At 29.0% G+C, this 18,163-nt stretch overlaps 2 protein-coding genes across 2 annotated transcripts; one reads left to right on the top strand and one right to left on the bottom strand.

The window, feature by feature from the left end:
* Positions 1-9,350: 9,350 nt before the first annotated feature.
* LOC112728836 (uncharacterized) lies at positions 9,351-10,925 on the top strand. The gene has a single exon (XM_025779145.3). The coding sequence runs from the start codon at positions 9,747-9,749 to the stop codon at positions 10,641-10,643; it is 897 nt and encodes a 298-aa protein (XP_025634930.1). The 5' UTR covers positions 9,351-9,746; the 3' UTR covers positions 10,644-10,925.
* A 3,759-nt stretch (positions 10,926-14,684) lies between these two features.
* LOC112728837 (protein HIGH CHLOROPHYLL FLUORESCENCE PHENOTYPE 244, chloroplastic-like) lies at positions 14,685-17,607 on the bottom strand. Its single transcript, XM_025779146.3, has 7 exons — positions 17,122-17,607; positions 16,590-16,688; positions 16,317-16,511; positions 16,131-16,223; positions 15,957-16,052; positions 15,731-15,871; positions 14,685-15,124 (listed from the first exon to the last, which is right to left on the bottom strand). The coding sequence occupies exons 1-7, from the start codon at positions 17,497-17,499 to the stop codon at positions 14,948-14,950; spliced, it is 1,179 nt and encodes a 392-aa protein (XP_025634931.1). The 5' UTR covers positions 17,500-17,607; the 3' UTR covers positions 14,685-14,947.
* Between the last annotated feature and the right edge of the window lie 556 nt (positions 17,608-18,163).

Consider the following 18,163-nt stretch of genomic DNA (forward strand, 5'->3'; position numbering starts at 1 on the left):
CAACAACAATGGAATAGAAAGGCCTAAACAGAAACAACCAGAAGCATCATCATCAACAACAACAACAATAGAATAAATAGAAACAAAATACCTTCCTTTAAATCTGAAAAATTAAAGAAAAAGGAATAAAAAATTGAAACAACATTGCAGGGAAGGGTTGCGATGGTGGTAGGGGAGGAGGTGCTGCGGCAGTGAACTGCGAATCACGAGGGGAGGAGAGCTACGGTGGTGGTGGCAGATCACATGGAAAGGGTTGTGGCATTGATGGCGACGCCGCGAATTGCGACGAGAACGGCGATGCGGTGGTGACAGGCTGCAAACCGCGACGAGGAGGGCGCTGTGGTGGTTGGCGGCGCCGCGAATCGCGACGAGGGTAGGGCTGTGGCGACGAGAACATCTCCATTCCTCTCTTATCTTTCTCTCTCCCTCTGCTCTCTCCTCTCTTGCCGTTAGTGTGAGTGTGTGCTGAGGAAGAAAGGAGCACCGATAAGAAAGCAACGGTACGACGAGGAGTAGCGGCGGCGGCATGGATATTCCCCACCTTTTCTTCTCCTTTTCCCCTCTTTCCTAGAAACAACACCCTCCAAAGCACGACATTTTCTTCCTCCTTTTTCCGTTTTCTTTTTTTATTTTATATTTTTTAGTTAGGAGTAATTTGGTAATAAAAATAAAAATTTTGGTAAAAATGACGATTTTAAAACTAAGTTAAACTTTTAGGACTATTTTGTAGCGAAAAAAGGTCGAAAACAAAAAAAAAATTTCAGCTCTACGTTAGGGACCAAAATTATACTTAACTATTCATAAAATGTGTGTCTTATTATTTCAATTTAAAAAAATTAATCTATAACTTTATCATTTTACTAATTTTTTTACTTTAAAAAATCTCGATTCATTTTTGTTAGGGTTTATGTAAATAGTTTTTCTTTGAAATATTTTAATAATATATCACACAAAAAATAGTTGGAAAAAATTAGGTACCTAATAACTACTCTTAAAGTCTAATACTAAAAGACCATTTAAGTAAAGTGAAGACTTGTATGTAAGTTTATAAGTGAAGAGTTTGATTGATTGTTATTTTATTTTCAATATTTGTTAGGATAAGTTACTAAAATAAATTATTTGTAAACTAATATTACCGAATTATAATTTTTAAATATTGTATATAAAAATGTAACTTTCACATATTTATGAAAATTGTAAGAAGGATAGGGTGGATTAGGTATTACACGTAAATCACATAGGGGTATAGTAGTTTACGTTGGAACACAAAAGAAAAAAAGAAACCGCAGCACCTCTTCAACGTAAACTACTATATTCTTCTGTCGGTTTACGTGTAATACCTAATCAGTCCTATTCCTCTTCCAATTTTCATAAATATATAAAAGTTGTAATTTCATATGCAATATTTAAAAGTTGTAATTCGATAATACTGATTTGTAAATAATTTATTTTGGTAATTTATCCTATTTTTTACTTTTAATTTTTTAAAAAAATAGAAACAAACAAAATGAAAAAAAAATCAGTTAAATCCCTCTCTTTGTCAATTTATTAAGATGTAATTGGATTAGTCTAAAAATGATATTAATATATTACCGAGCAAAATAATTGTATATCATTTTTCAATTACTTAATTTTATTTTGAAAGCTTTTAAATTAGAGAGTAATAGAGATAAATATTTTGGTTAATGAAATTCGATTGATGATCATAATAGGGGTGGTAAACGGGTCTAAATCCGTCGGGCCGATCCGCGTGACCCGTCAAAAAAGGCGGGCTGGGCTGGAAAATTAGGACCGTTAAATAGTAAAAGTCCGCCTAACCCGCACCGCTTAAATCGTGGACTTTGGCAGGGCAGGGCGAGCTTCTCCGCCGGGCTTAGAATTTTTTTTAGCAAAGGGTATTTTTACAATTTTTTTTACCAAAACCCAACTTACAAGAGAATGAAGATAAAAATTGAGTATTTTGGATTATATTTAGTTTGTTTTAAAGACAATATTTATAATTATGTGTTGAATTATGCTTATTTTGCTTTGAAAATAATATTTATAATTACAAAGACTTTAATATTTGTGAATATAAAAATTATAATTTGTTTATACTTTTAGAAATTATAATAGTTAAAAGTAAAAAATATGAGAGATTTTTTATGCCTTTATATATATTATTTAATAGTTAAAAGTAAAAAAAAAAAGAAGTTATTTGGCAGGTTTAGTCCGCCGGGCCGCCAGCCCGCTATTAGGCAAAGCAGGTTAGGATTTTAGGATTGTCTCACTAAGCGGATCGGGGCGGACTTCTCCGTTTGCCACCCCTAGATTATAAGTATGAAAAAAGTTAAAGGAAGTACTCAAGTAGCAAAATGGATGCTGAATATGTAAAAAAACATCATAATTATACACATTTTGCGATCATATTTGATTAATATAAAATTTAGTTATTAGTATAAAATATATGTTAAAATATAAAATATGTATTAAAATTAAATTAAATAATAATATTTATTATAAAGAGATAATTAATTTTAATGTATAAATAGTATTTTTATTAGGACTGATTTAATAATAAGAGATTTAGATAGTATATATTAAATTAAAATGAAAACTTTGTTACAAAAAAATAATACCCTCTGTATTATTATCCAATCGAAACACAGGAAAAGAAATGGTGGTTGCCCTTTACAGCCTTACATCTAATCACCGGCAAGCTTTGTTGGGTCTTTTGAGTATTCGTTTGGCATTTTGTCTTCTTTTGGTTGGCTGGTAAAAGCTGGTGTGCCAGAAACTCCCATCACCATGGTCAATCTCTAATTGTTTCTTGGCACGTTGAAAACCTTTGTAAATTCATCAAATCATTCATGTTCTCCTTTATTTTATTATTTTCAGAAATATTTTATTCAACAAAAAAATAATTATATAGTTGCTGAAGCTACATTAAAAAGAGAGAGTGAGATTAAGAAACTAAGATCGAAAAATAGAGGTTAAATTAAATATTTGTATTATATTTAGGATAAAATATATTAACTAAATTATATTTTAGTATTATATTTAGTTTAAAATAAATATAAATTAAAAGATAAATTTACAACGTTAAATAAAGATATTTTTAAGAATAAATATTATTAAAATTTTATCAGTATTTTTAAATGTTTCAGTCTTTTGTGTTTTTATTTTTTAAAGATACTAAAATTTTAGTTTCAATTTTTGGCCACTAAGCACAATATTGAGTTTCAATCTCTCAATTTTAGTCTCTAAAAACAAACATTATTTTAAAACTATATTGTTTTAGTTTTTTTTTAATAAAAAAAAGTTAGAAAAAAATTAATATAAAGAGCAAATAATGCTAAAATATTTTTGTTTTGGTTATTTGCTTATTTTTTTAATAGAATATAATGATCATTTTAATAAGTATGTACCATTTAAAAAAAAAGATAGCTAATATGAGAAGGGAGTATTTATTCTTCCCTGGATGTGACGGCAAGCTTTAACTTCTAAGTTATACACTTATATTTAAACTAATAATCTATGATCAATTGAATTATTAGTCATTGGCTTTGGCCACAATAAATATTATTAAATTTGAAAGGTATATAATAAGATTCACTGATTAAATAAAGTATAGATATTCAGTACTGTCTTTCTTATAATAATAATAATAATAATAATAATAATAATAATAATGAGATAGTCAATATAGGATTTGAATCCTCTAAAGTTTGAATTTTACTTTAGAGAGTAAAGTGTGATCTTTTATCTTTGAATAGTTTCTCCTTCATATTTATTTTTGGTCCCACCTATGAAATCAATGGTGAAAGATTACACTTTACTCTTTAAAGTGAAATTCAAACTTTAGAGGATCCAAATCCGTCAATATAGCATTTCCCTCTTCATATATACCTAACTTCTTCTTCTTCTTTTGTCTAGTTTGATTAGTCAATAGATAATTCAAGCTTGAGTTCAAGTCTTCAAGATATTTTAGGGTATTGTGAGTTCTTTGGGGTTCATATTAAGCAACATTGACTCTCCATAGATAGATAGGGTCCATTTGTATGAGCAATATGATGCTCATATTTGGGTCTAACATGCAAAAATTTTCAAAGACAATTCAGTTAATTCTCCAAAATGGACATGTTATAAATGGGCCTGGAATGATACTTGTAAGAGAATAGTTGCCCACACAACTACTCAAGTAAACCCAAAAATAAAAAGGATTCAAATTTCAATGTAAAAAAAAAAAAATTCAATTGACACCTTAATTTAAGTGGTAAATTGTATGTCTTTTAATATGCTGTATCCAAGTTTAAATCAATGGCCAATGGGCAGCTGAGGCTTAAGCTCAAATGATTTTCCATGTACCTCTTTTTTAATATGTTGTATCTGAGTTCAAACTGTGGTTTGGAGATTGTCCTTGTACTAAAATTGTTTAGTATTTGTCAAATTCAAATCAGATAGTTATATATCAGAGAGAAAATGATCAGAAGTTTGTCAATAAAAGTAAAAATAGTAGAATAATTTAATTTTGGGAGGATGTTTGACTAACTAGTGGTGTGTTGAAAGACATGTTTTTAAGATTTTTTTCGATCTCAAACTTTAAAGGATATGTTATAAGGGATTGCGGGTTTTGGAATGAGTTAGAGTGGACTTGGAGTTTTCAATGGAGGAGAGAGTTATTTTAATGGGAGCTGGAACTTTTAAACCAACTCCACAAGATCTTACAGTCAGTTAAGCTAACAACTGAGAGAGATGATAGAGTGGTCTGAAAATTTGTTAAAAGTGATATTTTTTCGACTAACTCCTTTGTGCAAGTGTTGCAAGAAGCTGTTCTTTTGGAAGAAATAACAAGCTATAGTTTCACTAGTGCTGTTTATAGGGGTTTCGTCACCAAAGGTCGAGTTGTTTTCTTAGTTTGTTCTGGTTGAGAGGGTGAATACTAAAGAAAAACTATGCAGATTAGGTGCCATTAACCAGCTTGATAATATGTGTTTTATGTTGTAAGTCTGTTGAGCCTGTTTTTCATCTGTTTGTTGGTTGTGATGTGAGTTCATTTGGCAAGTGTGGTGTGTTTGGCTGTTTACTCTTGAAAGGATATGGACTGTGTCAGGTACACTAAAGCAACACTTTGAGAGGTGGACGAATGATTCACTAAGAAAGAATGAGAGAAAGAGATGGGTAATTGGATCTTTTGCTGTTATCTGGACAATTTGACTAAAAAGAAATAATGGAGTCTTCAATAATCAACGTTCAGGTGTAGCAAAAATAATAAACAGGTCCTTTATACTCTCCGACAAGTGGATGGGTGATAAACTCTTTAGTTGTTGATGGCAATATCAAAGATGAGTAAGAGTTAGTTTACATTTCAAGTTATTAGATGACAGTTTATACTTTGAATTATCCTATTAATTTCGATTTCTTTATTTTACCTTATTATGTTGAGCACTTTTAATTCCAAAAAACATTTTTCGATCGGATCCTAAGCATGGAAAACTCAACACTTACAATATAGCACCAAAGATTGTGTGAATTGGTGATGATCATAAGAAGAAATGGTATATGGATAGAATTATTAGCTAAGTTTATATAAAATTTTGCTTATGATTTATGGCCCTTCATCGTTAAAGGATAAAACATTGTCCTATTATTAAGAGCATGACTATAAAAGAATGAAAGTATTCCTCATAATAAAAGATATTAATAAGAGAAAATATTTAAATTCATCTCCAACAAATTTTAAATTAAATATTTTAGCTTTAATTTTAATAAAATTTTATTATTTTAAAAGTCATTGAAAATTACTTACATTATATAAATTAGACTCTCTATCACTTTTAATAAAATTTTATTATGCATATTGAATAAATATATTTTTAACAAATTTTATTATCATATAATTAGATAAAAAAACATGATAAGACAAATTAATGGCTTTGCAAAGGCAGATCAATACAATTCGAGAACTTTTAGAGTAACAATAATTTGGGAGAAGTGTCAAAACTAAAATTTTTTAAAGACCAATTAAGTGTTTATTACTCCGATAATAATAGAAGTACTATTTTCTTCACTTTAGCAGTGTGTTACACAACTTAGTAATTTTATTTTATTTATATGAAATTATAAACCCTATATAATACAGTTCGAACAATGTATATATTTTAAGAATATTAGAAAATAAACATTTTTAATAAAAAATATAAAATATAAAATTAGCTAATATTAACTCAAATATAAAATAAATCTAAACAATTTAAAATATAAATATTAACCACCTAACATTTGTTTAATCAACCCCCCCGGCCCCCTCCTTTTTTTTAATCGCTCTAAAAATATATCAAACCATATTATCTGCTTATTGAAATTTTAATAATTTTTATATTATTTTTACAATCAATTACATATTAAAAAATATTATAATTTCATATCATATTTCTATAATCTGTATATCATAAACGTTTCTAGAATCAATAAGGAGTAGTGCTACTCAAAGCTAGGTTTGATAAAGAATAATTATCCTAATATGGCTGCTAGCTAGCTAGTAGCAACTTAGTATAATAGAAAAATATATTTATCATTATTCTTTTTTTTTTGTGAGTTTGAAAATAATGTTATACCTAAGCGTGATTTGACTTCAACACTTTTTCAGCACTAGTAGACATAATCAAATAACCCCACCTCTGAGTCTCAATCCAGTGTTTGTTCACATCTTCTAGAAATGATAAATTATTTATATATGCCTTGGCTCTATCTAATTAACTCGGCGTCTCAACATTAAACAATAGAAATTTTATGTGTACTTTTTGGTGGTACATAAAATTATGGTTTAATTCTTCACTTAATTTTTATGATTTTATTAAATTTATAATTAATTTTTTTAATTAAATTTTTATATTATTTTAATTTTATAATTAATTTTTTATTAGTATAAAAAGTATTAGAATTAATAAAATATTTTTTATAAATTAAAAATATCTATAATTAAAAACTTAAACAAATATTTGATTATGTATTTTTTAAAAAATTTCCATTAATTTTAACATTTTTAACATAAAAATAATCAAATTATAAAATTAAAAATAATATAAAAATTTATTTATTAAAAAAATATAAAATCTAATTATAAACTTAATAAAATTATAAAAATTAATAAAATAATTATCTTAAAATTAATTAAATATGCATATGCAATAATTCGAATAAAGAGTATGTTATATCTATTAAAATATGCATATGCATATGTTAATTAATTTGATTTGGTGTTTGAATTTTATATTAGGAGACTAATTTAATTGTTGACTGTGAAATTCAACAATCTAAAATGATTAAAAACTTAAAAGATAGATCTATCATTGATTGTTGTCTCTTTTGTATTGCCACTAACGATTTGATTCAATTTTTTTCTTTAAATGATTTTGGGGTGATTCACACCCTTTTGCAAACATTATTATAAGCTATGAACAACTCATATAAAAAAATCTATATATATATATATATATATATATATATATATATATATAATAAAAATATTTTAGTCATTTTTTATAATAAAAATATTATAGTTATTTATTTTAAAAAAATATTAATTTAAATAATTTAATATTTGATTCATTATTTTTTTATTATATCAATTTTATTTAATCTAATTTTAATAAAAATAATATAATTTAATTAATTATATATATATTAATGTTTTAATTAATAAAATACATCTTAAAAAAAAGACATTTTAAATTTTTTTATCTAAATAATTCTCATAAGTTATAGTTCTAATATGACAGAGAAGTCTCTTTTAATAACTTAATGCAAGATGAAAGTTATCTTTCCATAAGAAACTTTTTTAAGGCATCTTATATTAGGAAAATCCAGTGTTAGTACATATATATTATTGCATGTTATCAGGTAAATGCATGGAGCCACACAATATATGTATATAGTACCTTTTTTTTTTCTTTTACGATATTCTTTATGTCAAAGATTAATTTATTATATATCTAAATTTTATTTAAAAATTTATGGTTGGTTAATAAATTATTATATAAGTAAAATAAAATTTAAACTCTTAATACTTATTTAAATAACAAATAAATAAATTGATCACTTAACAAAGGTGAAAATTCAGGTGACAGTCGATTTCACAAAAAGTTGATAATTAATAGTCGTTAGATAATTTGATTAATTTGACTAAATTTTCGTCTAACGGCTCTCAACTATTAACTTCATGTAAAGTCGACTACACCTAAATTTCCACTGCTCAACAAACTTAAATTAGTTATAATACCTATTTATTTGGTAAGAAGTGTGGATGCTATCTCTTCCTCGGTTTTTAATTTAATTTTTACTCTCACTTTTAGTTGAAACCTAAACAAACCTAACAAAAATTAATGACACCTACTCCAATTAATTTCTTAAGTTTTTCCTTCCCTTTTCTTTTAACCTTATCCTTTGGTAAGTAAATCAGTGGGCTCATCTAGCTAGCTCGCAATATTTTTCTAAAAGGTTTTTCCCCAGTTAGAAAAAGTTGTTTTCTGATTTTATAAATAAAAAAATATATTAAATATTTTTCACATGTTCCCAAACGTAACATTGATTCTCGCAAAAGAATCGTGTCTAATATGGTAATAAGCTTTAGTGAATGCTTTCGATGATGTGTTAAGGTTAAACACATCTCGTGCATACTAATCAAGTAATCATATAGGATAATAATATGAGATTGTAACAAAGTGGAATATTATATATTATTTTATATGCACTTTTTTTTATATATTTTTTATGTAATTAATAAAAATAAAAAGAAAAGAAAAAAATATACAAGATATATTTAAAAAATATTATTTATATACCAAATATTCTTGATATTAGTATAAAAATATACTTATTATTAATAATTAAATGTGTATTTAAAATATTTTTAATTAATAAAATAAAAATATATTTAATTATTAAAAAATACTAATATCAAAATAATATTTACTATAAAAATGTATACAAAATAAAATTGATAAAGAAAATAGTACATACAAGAATATATATTAAATTATATATCACAAAGCAATTTAAGAATATTTTATCAAGTCAAGCAAATTAAACTAAATTCAGTTCCATGTCACCCCTCATTACTAATTAAATCACTAATTTTTAATTCCTTACCGTCATTCAAAAGTAGAATATAAACTTGCATTGTATATAATGAGCCAAGCCATCCACAAACATTCACAACCATTATACAATAAAATAATATTGTTCTAGAAATTAAAAAAAGAAAGGCAACGTACCCTAATTGGTATTCTAGAATCTAGAACAGAGGCAAAAAGAAGAGTAGTGGAAGGTGGAAACTAGTTAGAACAAAAGTAAACAACCAAAGCATTATATTATATTATATTATATTCTTCTTATTTATTATTATATTATTACCAGTTTAATTACTATACTACTGTATGCATGCACTTTGCTTTGAGATTGCTTTCGTATTCTTTTGACAAATGGCCCAATTTTTTGGTTTTTAAAAAAATGAAGATGCTTTTTCTATCTTCTTCTTTTCTACAATAAAATTTTAAGAATATAATATTCTCTCTCATACCCTATGAAAAAAAAAAAGAGATATGAACAGAAGAATATTCATTCAGTCCTTCATATAAATACAACACAAGGATTAAATACGTTACCACCGTCAGTACTCAACAGAAAACAGAAAAAAACAAACTTCGAAAGCCTTCTCTTTCTCTCTCTGAAACTGTGTTTTAAACGATCTAGGGTTACAGAATTCGATGCCACAGGTGGATTTGGAGTCGCTGGTTTCTGCATGCGCCGGAGGTTCCTCCGATCGGAAAGTAGCATGCGAGACAATCGCCGGCGACGACGATACTACTGATTGGCCGCCGCCGGAATCGATCTGGCTCTCCGGCGAAGCTGAGTTCGACTGGTTGGACCGAAACGCCGTCGTTTACGAGCGGAAAGAATCCACGAAAGGAAGCTCCGTATTCGCGACGTCGAACCCTGGCTCCAACAACAACTCTCAGCGATTCTCCAAGAATCTGATGAAATCCAAAGCTGCGATTATCGGACTACCGAAATCGCAGAAATCGGCGTTCGCTGACGCAAGCCAGAGCCGCCGCATCCACCACAACCGGCAGGGAAACGCCAGGCTGTTTCCGAAGCGGAGCGCTTCCGTCGGAAAATCTGACTCCGCCGTCGTCGTATACGAGCCATCGTCGCCGAAGGTCTCGTGCATCGGTAGGGTTAGATCAAACCGGAACCGCCGTTTAAGAACTCGCCAACGGAGCATATCCTCATCCACCGCCGCTGCAGCTGCCACCTCCACCGTCACCATCGCGAGACAAAAATCTTGCCGGAGCGGGAGACGCAAAACCGGTTTCTTTGAAAGCCTTCGCGCCATTTTCAGATCCGGTCGACGAGGAAAACCGGTTCAGAAACCCGATCCATCTTCGGAGGATTCATCGACGAAGAAGAAGAAGAATAAAAGAAGCAACAGTAGAAAGTCGCGCGGTGACAGTAGCAACAAAGCCATCCAAAACGACGAGTCGTTTAACGAATTGGTTTCCATTGAACCTCCCGGTTTGGGTAGCTTGAACCGGTTCGCATCAGGGAGAAGATCCGAATCGTGGAGTGTAGTAGGTGACTCGGAGATCCACGTGGCACAGTAAAATTTTTTTGGCGCCGTTCAAGTTCGGTTGGCGATTAGTCTTGAATTGCGGGCCCCAAAGTGGTTTAAAAAGTCGTTGATTGCTTACGTGGCACGTTGAAAACGGTCACTAACTGTTTTCCTCACTCCTGTAAGAAGATAAAATGTATTTTTACAGCGTCCTTTTTTTCTTTTTTCTTTTTTCTTTTTTTTTCTCATTGGAAAATAAAAAAAGAAAGAAGATAGAGATAGCATGTAGTTGTGACTTTGAAGCGTGATATAATTTTTCTCCTTATTTTGTAAATATACGTGTTGCCATGTGCATATAAATTTTATGTGGAGCTGCTTGATAATATAAAAAATTACACTTAAACAAATTAAATTTGTTTGTTTAGATTAAGTAAAGAATGTGAAAATAATTTATTTACTAATATGATAAATTTTTTATATAAACTAAAGTTCTTACAATGTATATAAACCTTTGACTATGTATATAAGCCTTTGAAAACACTTGATTCTATACTACGAATAATTACTTAATTAGTATAAATAATCCAAATATAATCCAATTCAACTCTCTTGCTTTTAACTTTTTAAGTCAGGATGATGTTGCATTTAAGTCATTGAAAGAACTTTTTATATACAAATTGCAGTTATTTATTTATATAGAATCTTATGCAAAATTATTATTTGTATGTGTTATTATTTTATTTGAATATTTTGTCTATTTAAAGTTTACTTATTTTCACACAAATAGTTTATTCTCAGTTTTGGAATTAAAAAATATAACTTTTATACATTAAATATAATGTAAGATATTTTTATATATACCAATATTTAATCATATATTTGCACATGGATTTTCAGATAATGACATTGAGAATCAACTCTATTTGTATATGTAATTGATTGCGTATGATTGCAAATATATTTACTATGATAGTGCATAAAAATTGAACACAAAAATTAACGTAAAAGCACAAAGATGTAATTTTAATAAATTTAGATTGAAATTAAATAATATATAAAAATTGAGTGAACATAATCAAACACTATGCCTTTAATAAAATCATGAATTAAATTTTAAGCCACTAATAGCCTAACAGTCTTGTGGTAAGAAATTTGTGTTTAGATTGAAGTTTTGAATTCCTGTCATATTGTCATAAATCAATGTATCGAAAAAAGAATCATGAAGTAAATTACTTATATATTAGTCTAGCTAGTGTGAATTTTGTCACTTGTAGCTGATAACGATTTTAATATAGTAGAATGAATACTAATGTTTGACGACTCCAACACATTTAATTGAGCTAGAAAAATGCATAATTATCCAAGGTTAATTATGTCAAAAATTCCATATAATATTATTGAAGGTCATCAATTTATAATATGCTAGTATTATTTAATTTATATATAAACAAAATGAATGTTCGGTCTTATATATATCCAGTCATTGTTGACTGGTCAGTGAGGAGAATATGCATTATATTTTTTCTTTAAGGTGATGATTTGGAGTTTGATATGCTTTCCTTTTTTGTTTTCTAGTTGCTAATTTTATCTTCTTTTTTCTTAGTCAAACATATATAATAAGTATATATATAAAAATAATCAATGATATTATTTGTACAAATATTTTTTAATTAAATTCAATTAAATTAATATAAATCTAACAAAATAAAAAATATGTTCATGTGTTACTGTTTTTCTTTTTCTATATTTTTTTAACACAATTTTTTTGTTAGAGTATACAGAAACTTATTAATATGGTATAAAAGCTTTTGTACATAGTACAATAATTTTTATATATAACACCAAATTAATGATATAGTATAAAATTTTTTGTATATAACACATAAATTTTTGTTATAAATATATTTTGTTGGTTAGGTGAATTAATATTTTGAATATACAGTCTTTTAAAATTTTATGTATCGTATACTAAAATTTATGTGTTGTGCGTATTTTATTAGTTGGATATTAATATTTTAGATATGTGATCCTTAAAAATATTGTGTTGTGTATAAAAAATTCTGTATTGTGCATATTTTGTTAGTTAGATATCAATATTCTAAATATATAATCTTAAAAAAGATTTATATTATTCACTAAAATTTTTGTGTTGTGTATCAAAATTTATGTGTTCGAATTTTTTAAATATATATAAAAAAAATAAAAAAAATGAAAATGACACAATAATAATAATAAAAGAGGACGAAGATAGAAAAAAGAAGAACATCACAATAATAATAAAGAAAGATAAAAAAATTGAAAAAAAAAAAAGAACGGACACGTATGTACGTACGAAGAAAAAGTGTCCCATGACGTTAAACTTCATTAAAAATGTGTCTGGCTATCTAATTTTATTAATAAATAATAACGTCATAGGTTCACAAAGTAAAATGTCACTTTTGAAGTGGATTTGAAATCAAGGGATGTTGTTGTTGCCGTGTAAGCTAAGATTTAAAATCCTAGAAACATTATTTTCAAAGCTAATCCATATTTTGACTATGCCATGCAAATTTTCCACAAGGTAATTCATTTATCTATACAATGTTTTAAGTAAAAAAAAAAAAATGTTACTTGATTTTTTTTAATAACTACTTTAAGTGTCTATAGAGCTTTCCATTAAATGATGTTTGATATTTTTTATGATAATAAAAAGACTATACATACTTAAATATGTCCAAAAAAAATTCGAAGATTATCATTTAAATAATTAAGTTTTCTTTTCACTTGGGAAGAAGTCTACATAGGAGAACTTTATATTATTCTTACACGCCATCAATTATATAATTCGGGAGGGTTTGAAAATCAAAGGCGTCAATGGTTTGATTAGCCCATTGATTTTATATAATAAACCATGCGATGCAGAAAATATGCACTATAAGTAGCAAGGTTATCTTATCTTAAACTTTACCTACCAAGTTGAAAGTTGAAGGCGTTGGTTTATATGATAACGTTGGAGGAAAAAATAATCAGCTAACATTTAGAAATTAGTAAAATAAAAAGTCAATCATATTGTTAAATTTATATTTTTTATTATGTATAAATTTTATTATCTCAATTATTTAAAGATGATTACAATTTTATTGTCTGATATTACTATTTTTTTATCATTTTTTAGAAGAACTGATTTGTCAATATTAATATATGATTGACGGTAGAATATGACGTATTATCATACTAATAATAATCATAAATAATAGATTTCATTCATTCAAGAATCAAGATTTAACACGCATCGATGACCTGATGAAATTATGTCAAAGAGATGAATGATGAAGAACAACTAGTTAGAGTATTGAATAATTCTATTTAATTATATCAGACGAACAATTTTTTTTTTGTTCTAAAAATAGATTCGTAAAAATAAAATGTTTAACGGACTTGACTAGATTAACTGGTGATTTAACGAATTGGTAACAAAATAAACAGGGTAGCCCGTTTAGCCTGATTCCATTTTTTTAGCTTTTTTTTTAAAAAATGTTTTTGACAAACTTTTTTAATAATTCAAACTAAATATCTTAAGTTCCAATTCAATAACTTAATAAAAAGGAAAAAAAAAAGGCCAAAGTTAGAATTTTAATCCTGATTTTCTTAATTAAAAATGGCCTATTTAAATAGAGAAATAAAAAATAAAAATAACTGAGTTAGTGCATTTAATCTGTTAAAATTTTTTAAATGGGTCAAACTTCTATTTTAAAGGCTTATATATATATACTTGATATATAATTAGTCTACTTTTTTAAACCCATAGCATCTCAAAATCAATTGGTTTTAGAGCACCCCCTTTTACAGGACAGAGGCAACTGTCTCTCTATGGTGTTTCACATATTCAACAGACCCAAAAAGTAAAATCTTCAACATTCTTTACCCTGTAGCATTCTTGGTGGATTGCTAAATAATTTTATTATCTTCCTAGTCTTCAATCCATCTGCAAACTGCACATCTTTCTATTGTCCATTTTGCATAAATTGGCTGAATTATACTTATTAGTAGGGAAGAAAAATTGAAGGGAAGTAACTAGAGAAATAAACAATAAGATAGTAAAGATACCCATGTCTTGTAACAAAAACCTCATCATTGTTCTTTTCCATTCCATTTGTCATAAGCAACCATTGTTCTTACATCAAACTAAACTAAACCAAAGCAAAATCAGCTCTGTAATTACATAAGCTTAAGCATACCCAAATAGAGTGTGTATGTATAATGGATTGCTCCGAATTTTAAATAACAAAAATCAATTGTTAGACCATAAAATACAATACAAATATACATAAAAATAATTAAGTGATGACCTTGCTTTCATTTACATATCATCATCATTCAGAAGTAAATATCTGTTTGTTTTGACTGGGCTTTTAGATCCTTCAATTTCTTCAAAATGTTGGTGAAGTAATCTTGCAAGTACTTCTCCAATGTAACTATATCTTTTGAATCCACGCCGAGAAGATTGTATGTCTCTCCCATCGGAACAGAGAACACAGTATCGCTGGTAAGGACCTGCAGGTTTTCCAGTTTAAACAATTTCCCCATTATTACAGAGGTAAAAAAACTATGATTCTATACATAGACTAGATTATGCAAACTGCAGGCAGATCAACAGCTAATGAAAAACACATGACACTCGATTGATAAACAAGATCCAAAGCCAAAAGGAAGTAGCATCTTCTATTCTAACCCGCATTGGCATCTGCCTACACTAAGTTGCTAAATGACCCATAATTTTCTAATTGAGCATCAATGGCATCATCATTTTTCGTTAATAACTTATCATATATTCAAAAATAAAATGCTTTTCAAATTCCCATGGACTCAGTTTTGATGTAGCACAATTTACAGATAAGAATATCAAACAGTTAATTAGAATGCATATGATTATGCAATCCATGGACAAGAATATCTTGTTTCTCATGGTTCTAACTTGATAAGAATTCTCAAATAGAGAAAAATCTTGGTGCTTAATCAAAACGAGTGATATTAAAATTCTGAGTACAAAAAATTTGAGTACAACCAATATGCAACAAGGGGAGCCATGTTTATGTAAATACCAACAAGGTTAAGATAAGTTCTATAGTATAACTAGTGATATAGAGTTATAAAGTTTACCTCTGAAAATGCTAATCTGTCAGCAACATCATTTGTCCACTCAAAAAACCGAGTCAACTGGCGAGTGAATCTTAAAATAGAGACAGGAACTGTAGTTACATTAGCATCTTGTCCGGCAAGCCTCTCGCACAAAGTTATCACCTAAAAATGATCAAAGAGGTGCAAGTAAGATCCATAGACCATAATTAAGCAACAAACAAGCCAAATAGCACATTCAACAAGTTACCTCTTGGGTTGTCCATGCGCGAGGACCAGCAAATGTAAGAAGTTTACCATTCATCTTCTCATTACGTAGCGCTATAAACGTCAAACGCGCTATATCCTAAGAATATATGTACATCACTAATCCATTAGATGTTTAAATCAATCAACTGGATAATCTAAAGAAACATCTATCCACCTGTGTATCCATGTAAGCAATTCTAGTTGGAGCATCAGTTCCCCAAACAGATTTCTCTTCAAGTATAGGAACAGCATATTGGCCAATAAGGCCCTACATACAATTGCAATAAATCAAGATCAAGGTTAAGAATTGCATTAGAAATTGACAAGAAAGAAATATAACAAGTAAGTGAAATTTAATTACCTGCATGAAACCACATAAACGGATTGTGATGTGATTGATGCCGGAATCACGGAGGAACTTCTCAGTGCAGTATTTGATTTCCATGAGAGGGACCTCAGGATGTTTGTCACAGTTATGTATGGAATAGAAAATATATTTCTGAATTCCCATTGCCTTAGCACATTGTATGAGAGCCACTTTCCCTTCCCAATCCACCTAAAGAACAAACTTGAGCAAATTACTGAGATACTGAAATAATTGAAGAGTTAGTTAATTAGTTAGTTAGTTAGTTACAGTTTTGATAGGCTCCTCGGGACGGCCGGTGGCACAGTCAATAACAGTATGGACGCCGACGAGTGTTGCCGGAATAGTCTCCGGTTTACTGAGGTCAGCCTGGGAAAAAATTAGCTTAGATTAGATGAATTGAAAAAGATTATTACATACAAAATCAGTCACGCTACAATACAAAAGTTGAAAACTCAGATGCAGTCGATTTCGGATGAAGTTGAAAATTTAGTCAAATCAGTCAAATCGTTCTCACCTATCAACTTCATGCGATGTCGACTGTTCCTGAGTTTACACACAAAAGTTTTTTCATTTTGATTAATCGAAAACGTTTAGCATAGAATTCCAATCACATCTATTTTTCATTTTTTTTAAATGATGATTCATGCCTTCTTTTATAAGGTGACACTGAGGAAATTACGTAAATTAGATATAAAACACGTGTGAAAATACAGTTTATTAAAATTAAATTCAATAATAAATATGAACATGAACACCTAATAATAATAATAATAACAACTAAATAAATAAATAGGATTACATTGACGACGGTTGCTCCCCAATCGCGAAGGAAGTCGGCGGGGGCAGGGCGAGGGCGGACGAGGCACCTAACATCGTAGCCCTCGTCGAGTGCGCGGCGGACAATCTGGCGGCCGAGAGTTCCGGTGGCGCCGACTACCAGTATATTGGTGGCTCTGACAGGGGTGCCGCTGCCAACGGCAACATTCACGGCCTGCGCCGCCGCGTTGCATCTCACTCTGAAACAAGTAGAAAGGGGGGATCCGAATCCTAATCGCGTGCCAAGGTTGGTGGGTGCTACCGCCACATTGCAGCGCCATGATAGTTGCTGCTGAGATTGGGAAGGTGCTGTTAATGGTAACCTGAGGTTCAAGTTCGGATTCAGTAGCGCCATTTTCATTTTCCAGAACTCAAGTGAGTTCAGTGAAAGTGAACCACATTTCTTTGCATCTCATCTGATCTACATTTTGCCACATCATCTTCCTTTTCCACCTTTCTTTAGAACAAGGATATATATGTCTTTTCATACTTCTCTTTTTCTTTTTCCCTTAATTTCTCTTTACAACTAAAGTAGCTCTAATTTATTAACCATATATAGAAGTAACTAAATAAATAAAAAATTGTAATACTTAGAGTCCAACTTTTATTATGCTTATGCTAGTTGTAATTGTTTATTTTTATGTAGAAGTAATTTTACTTGTACCAAGAATAACTACATTGAGCATCAACCAACTTAAAAAAATTAAGGAACTTAACAATAGAAATTATCAGAGGTTGTATACTTGTATTGCTATTTTCAGTATTTTGAATGCTTTTGAGATGGTAAATTATCTGTTATGGGAAAAGGTACTCCTTCAAAAGTGTCCTCTTGTGTTGACCTAAGTTGCATAGTTATAGTAGTTTACTGTTATTTGATTGTCAAATTCTATTTCTACATAAAACTATTGTATAATTACCATTTTCATTCTTGTTAAGTATATATGAAATACATGTTGACTTTTGAAAAAAAGGTACTCAAACTAAACCTTGTTTTACATGAGTATGTGATTTGGATAATTCTTTTG

Source organism: Arachis hypogaea, chromosome 12 (assembly GCF_003086295.3).
Source record: "Arachis hypogaea cultivar Tifrunner chromosome 12, arahy.Tifrunner.gnm2.J5K5, whole genome shotgun sequence".
Taxonomy (NCBI): Eukaryota; Viridiplantae; Streptophyta; class Magnoliopsida; order Fabales; family Fabaceae; genus Arachis; species Arachis hypogaea.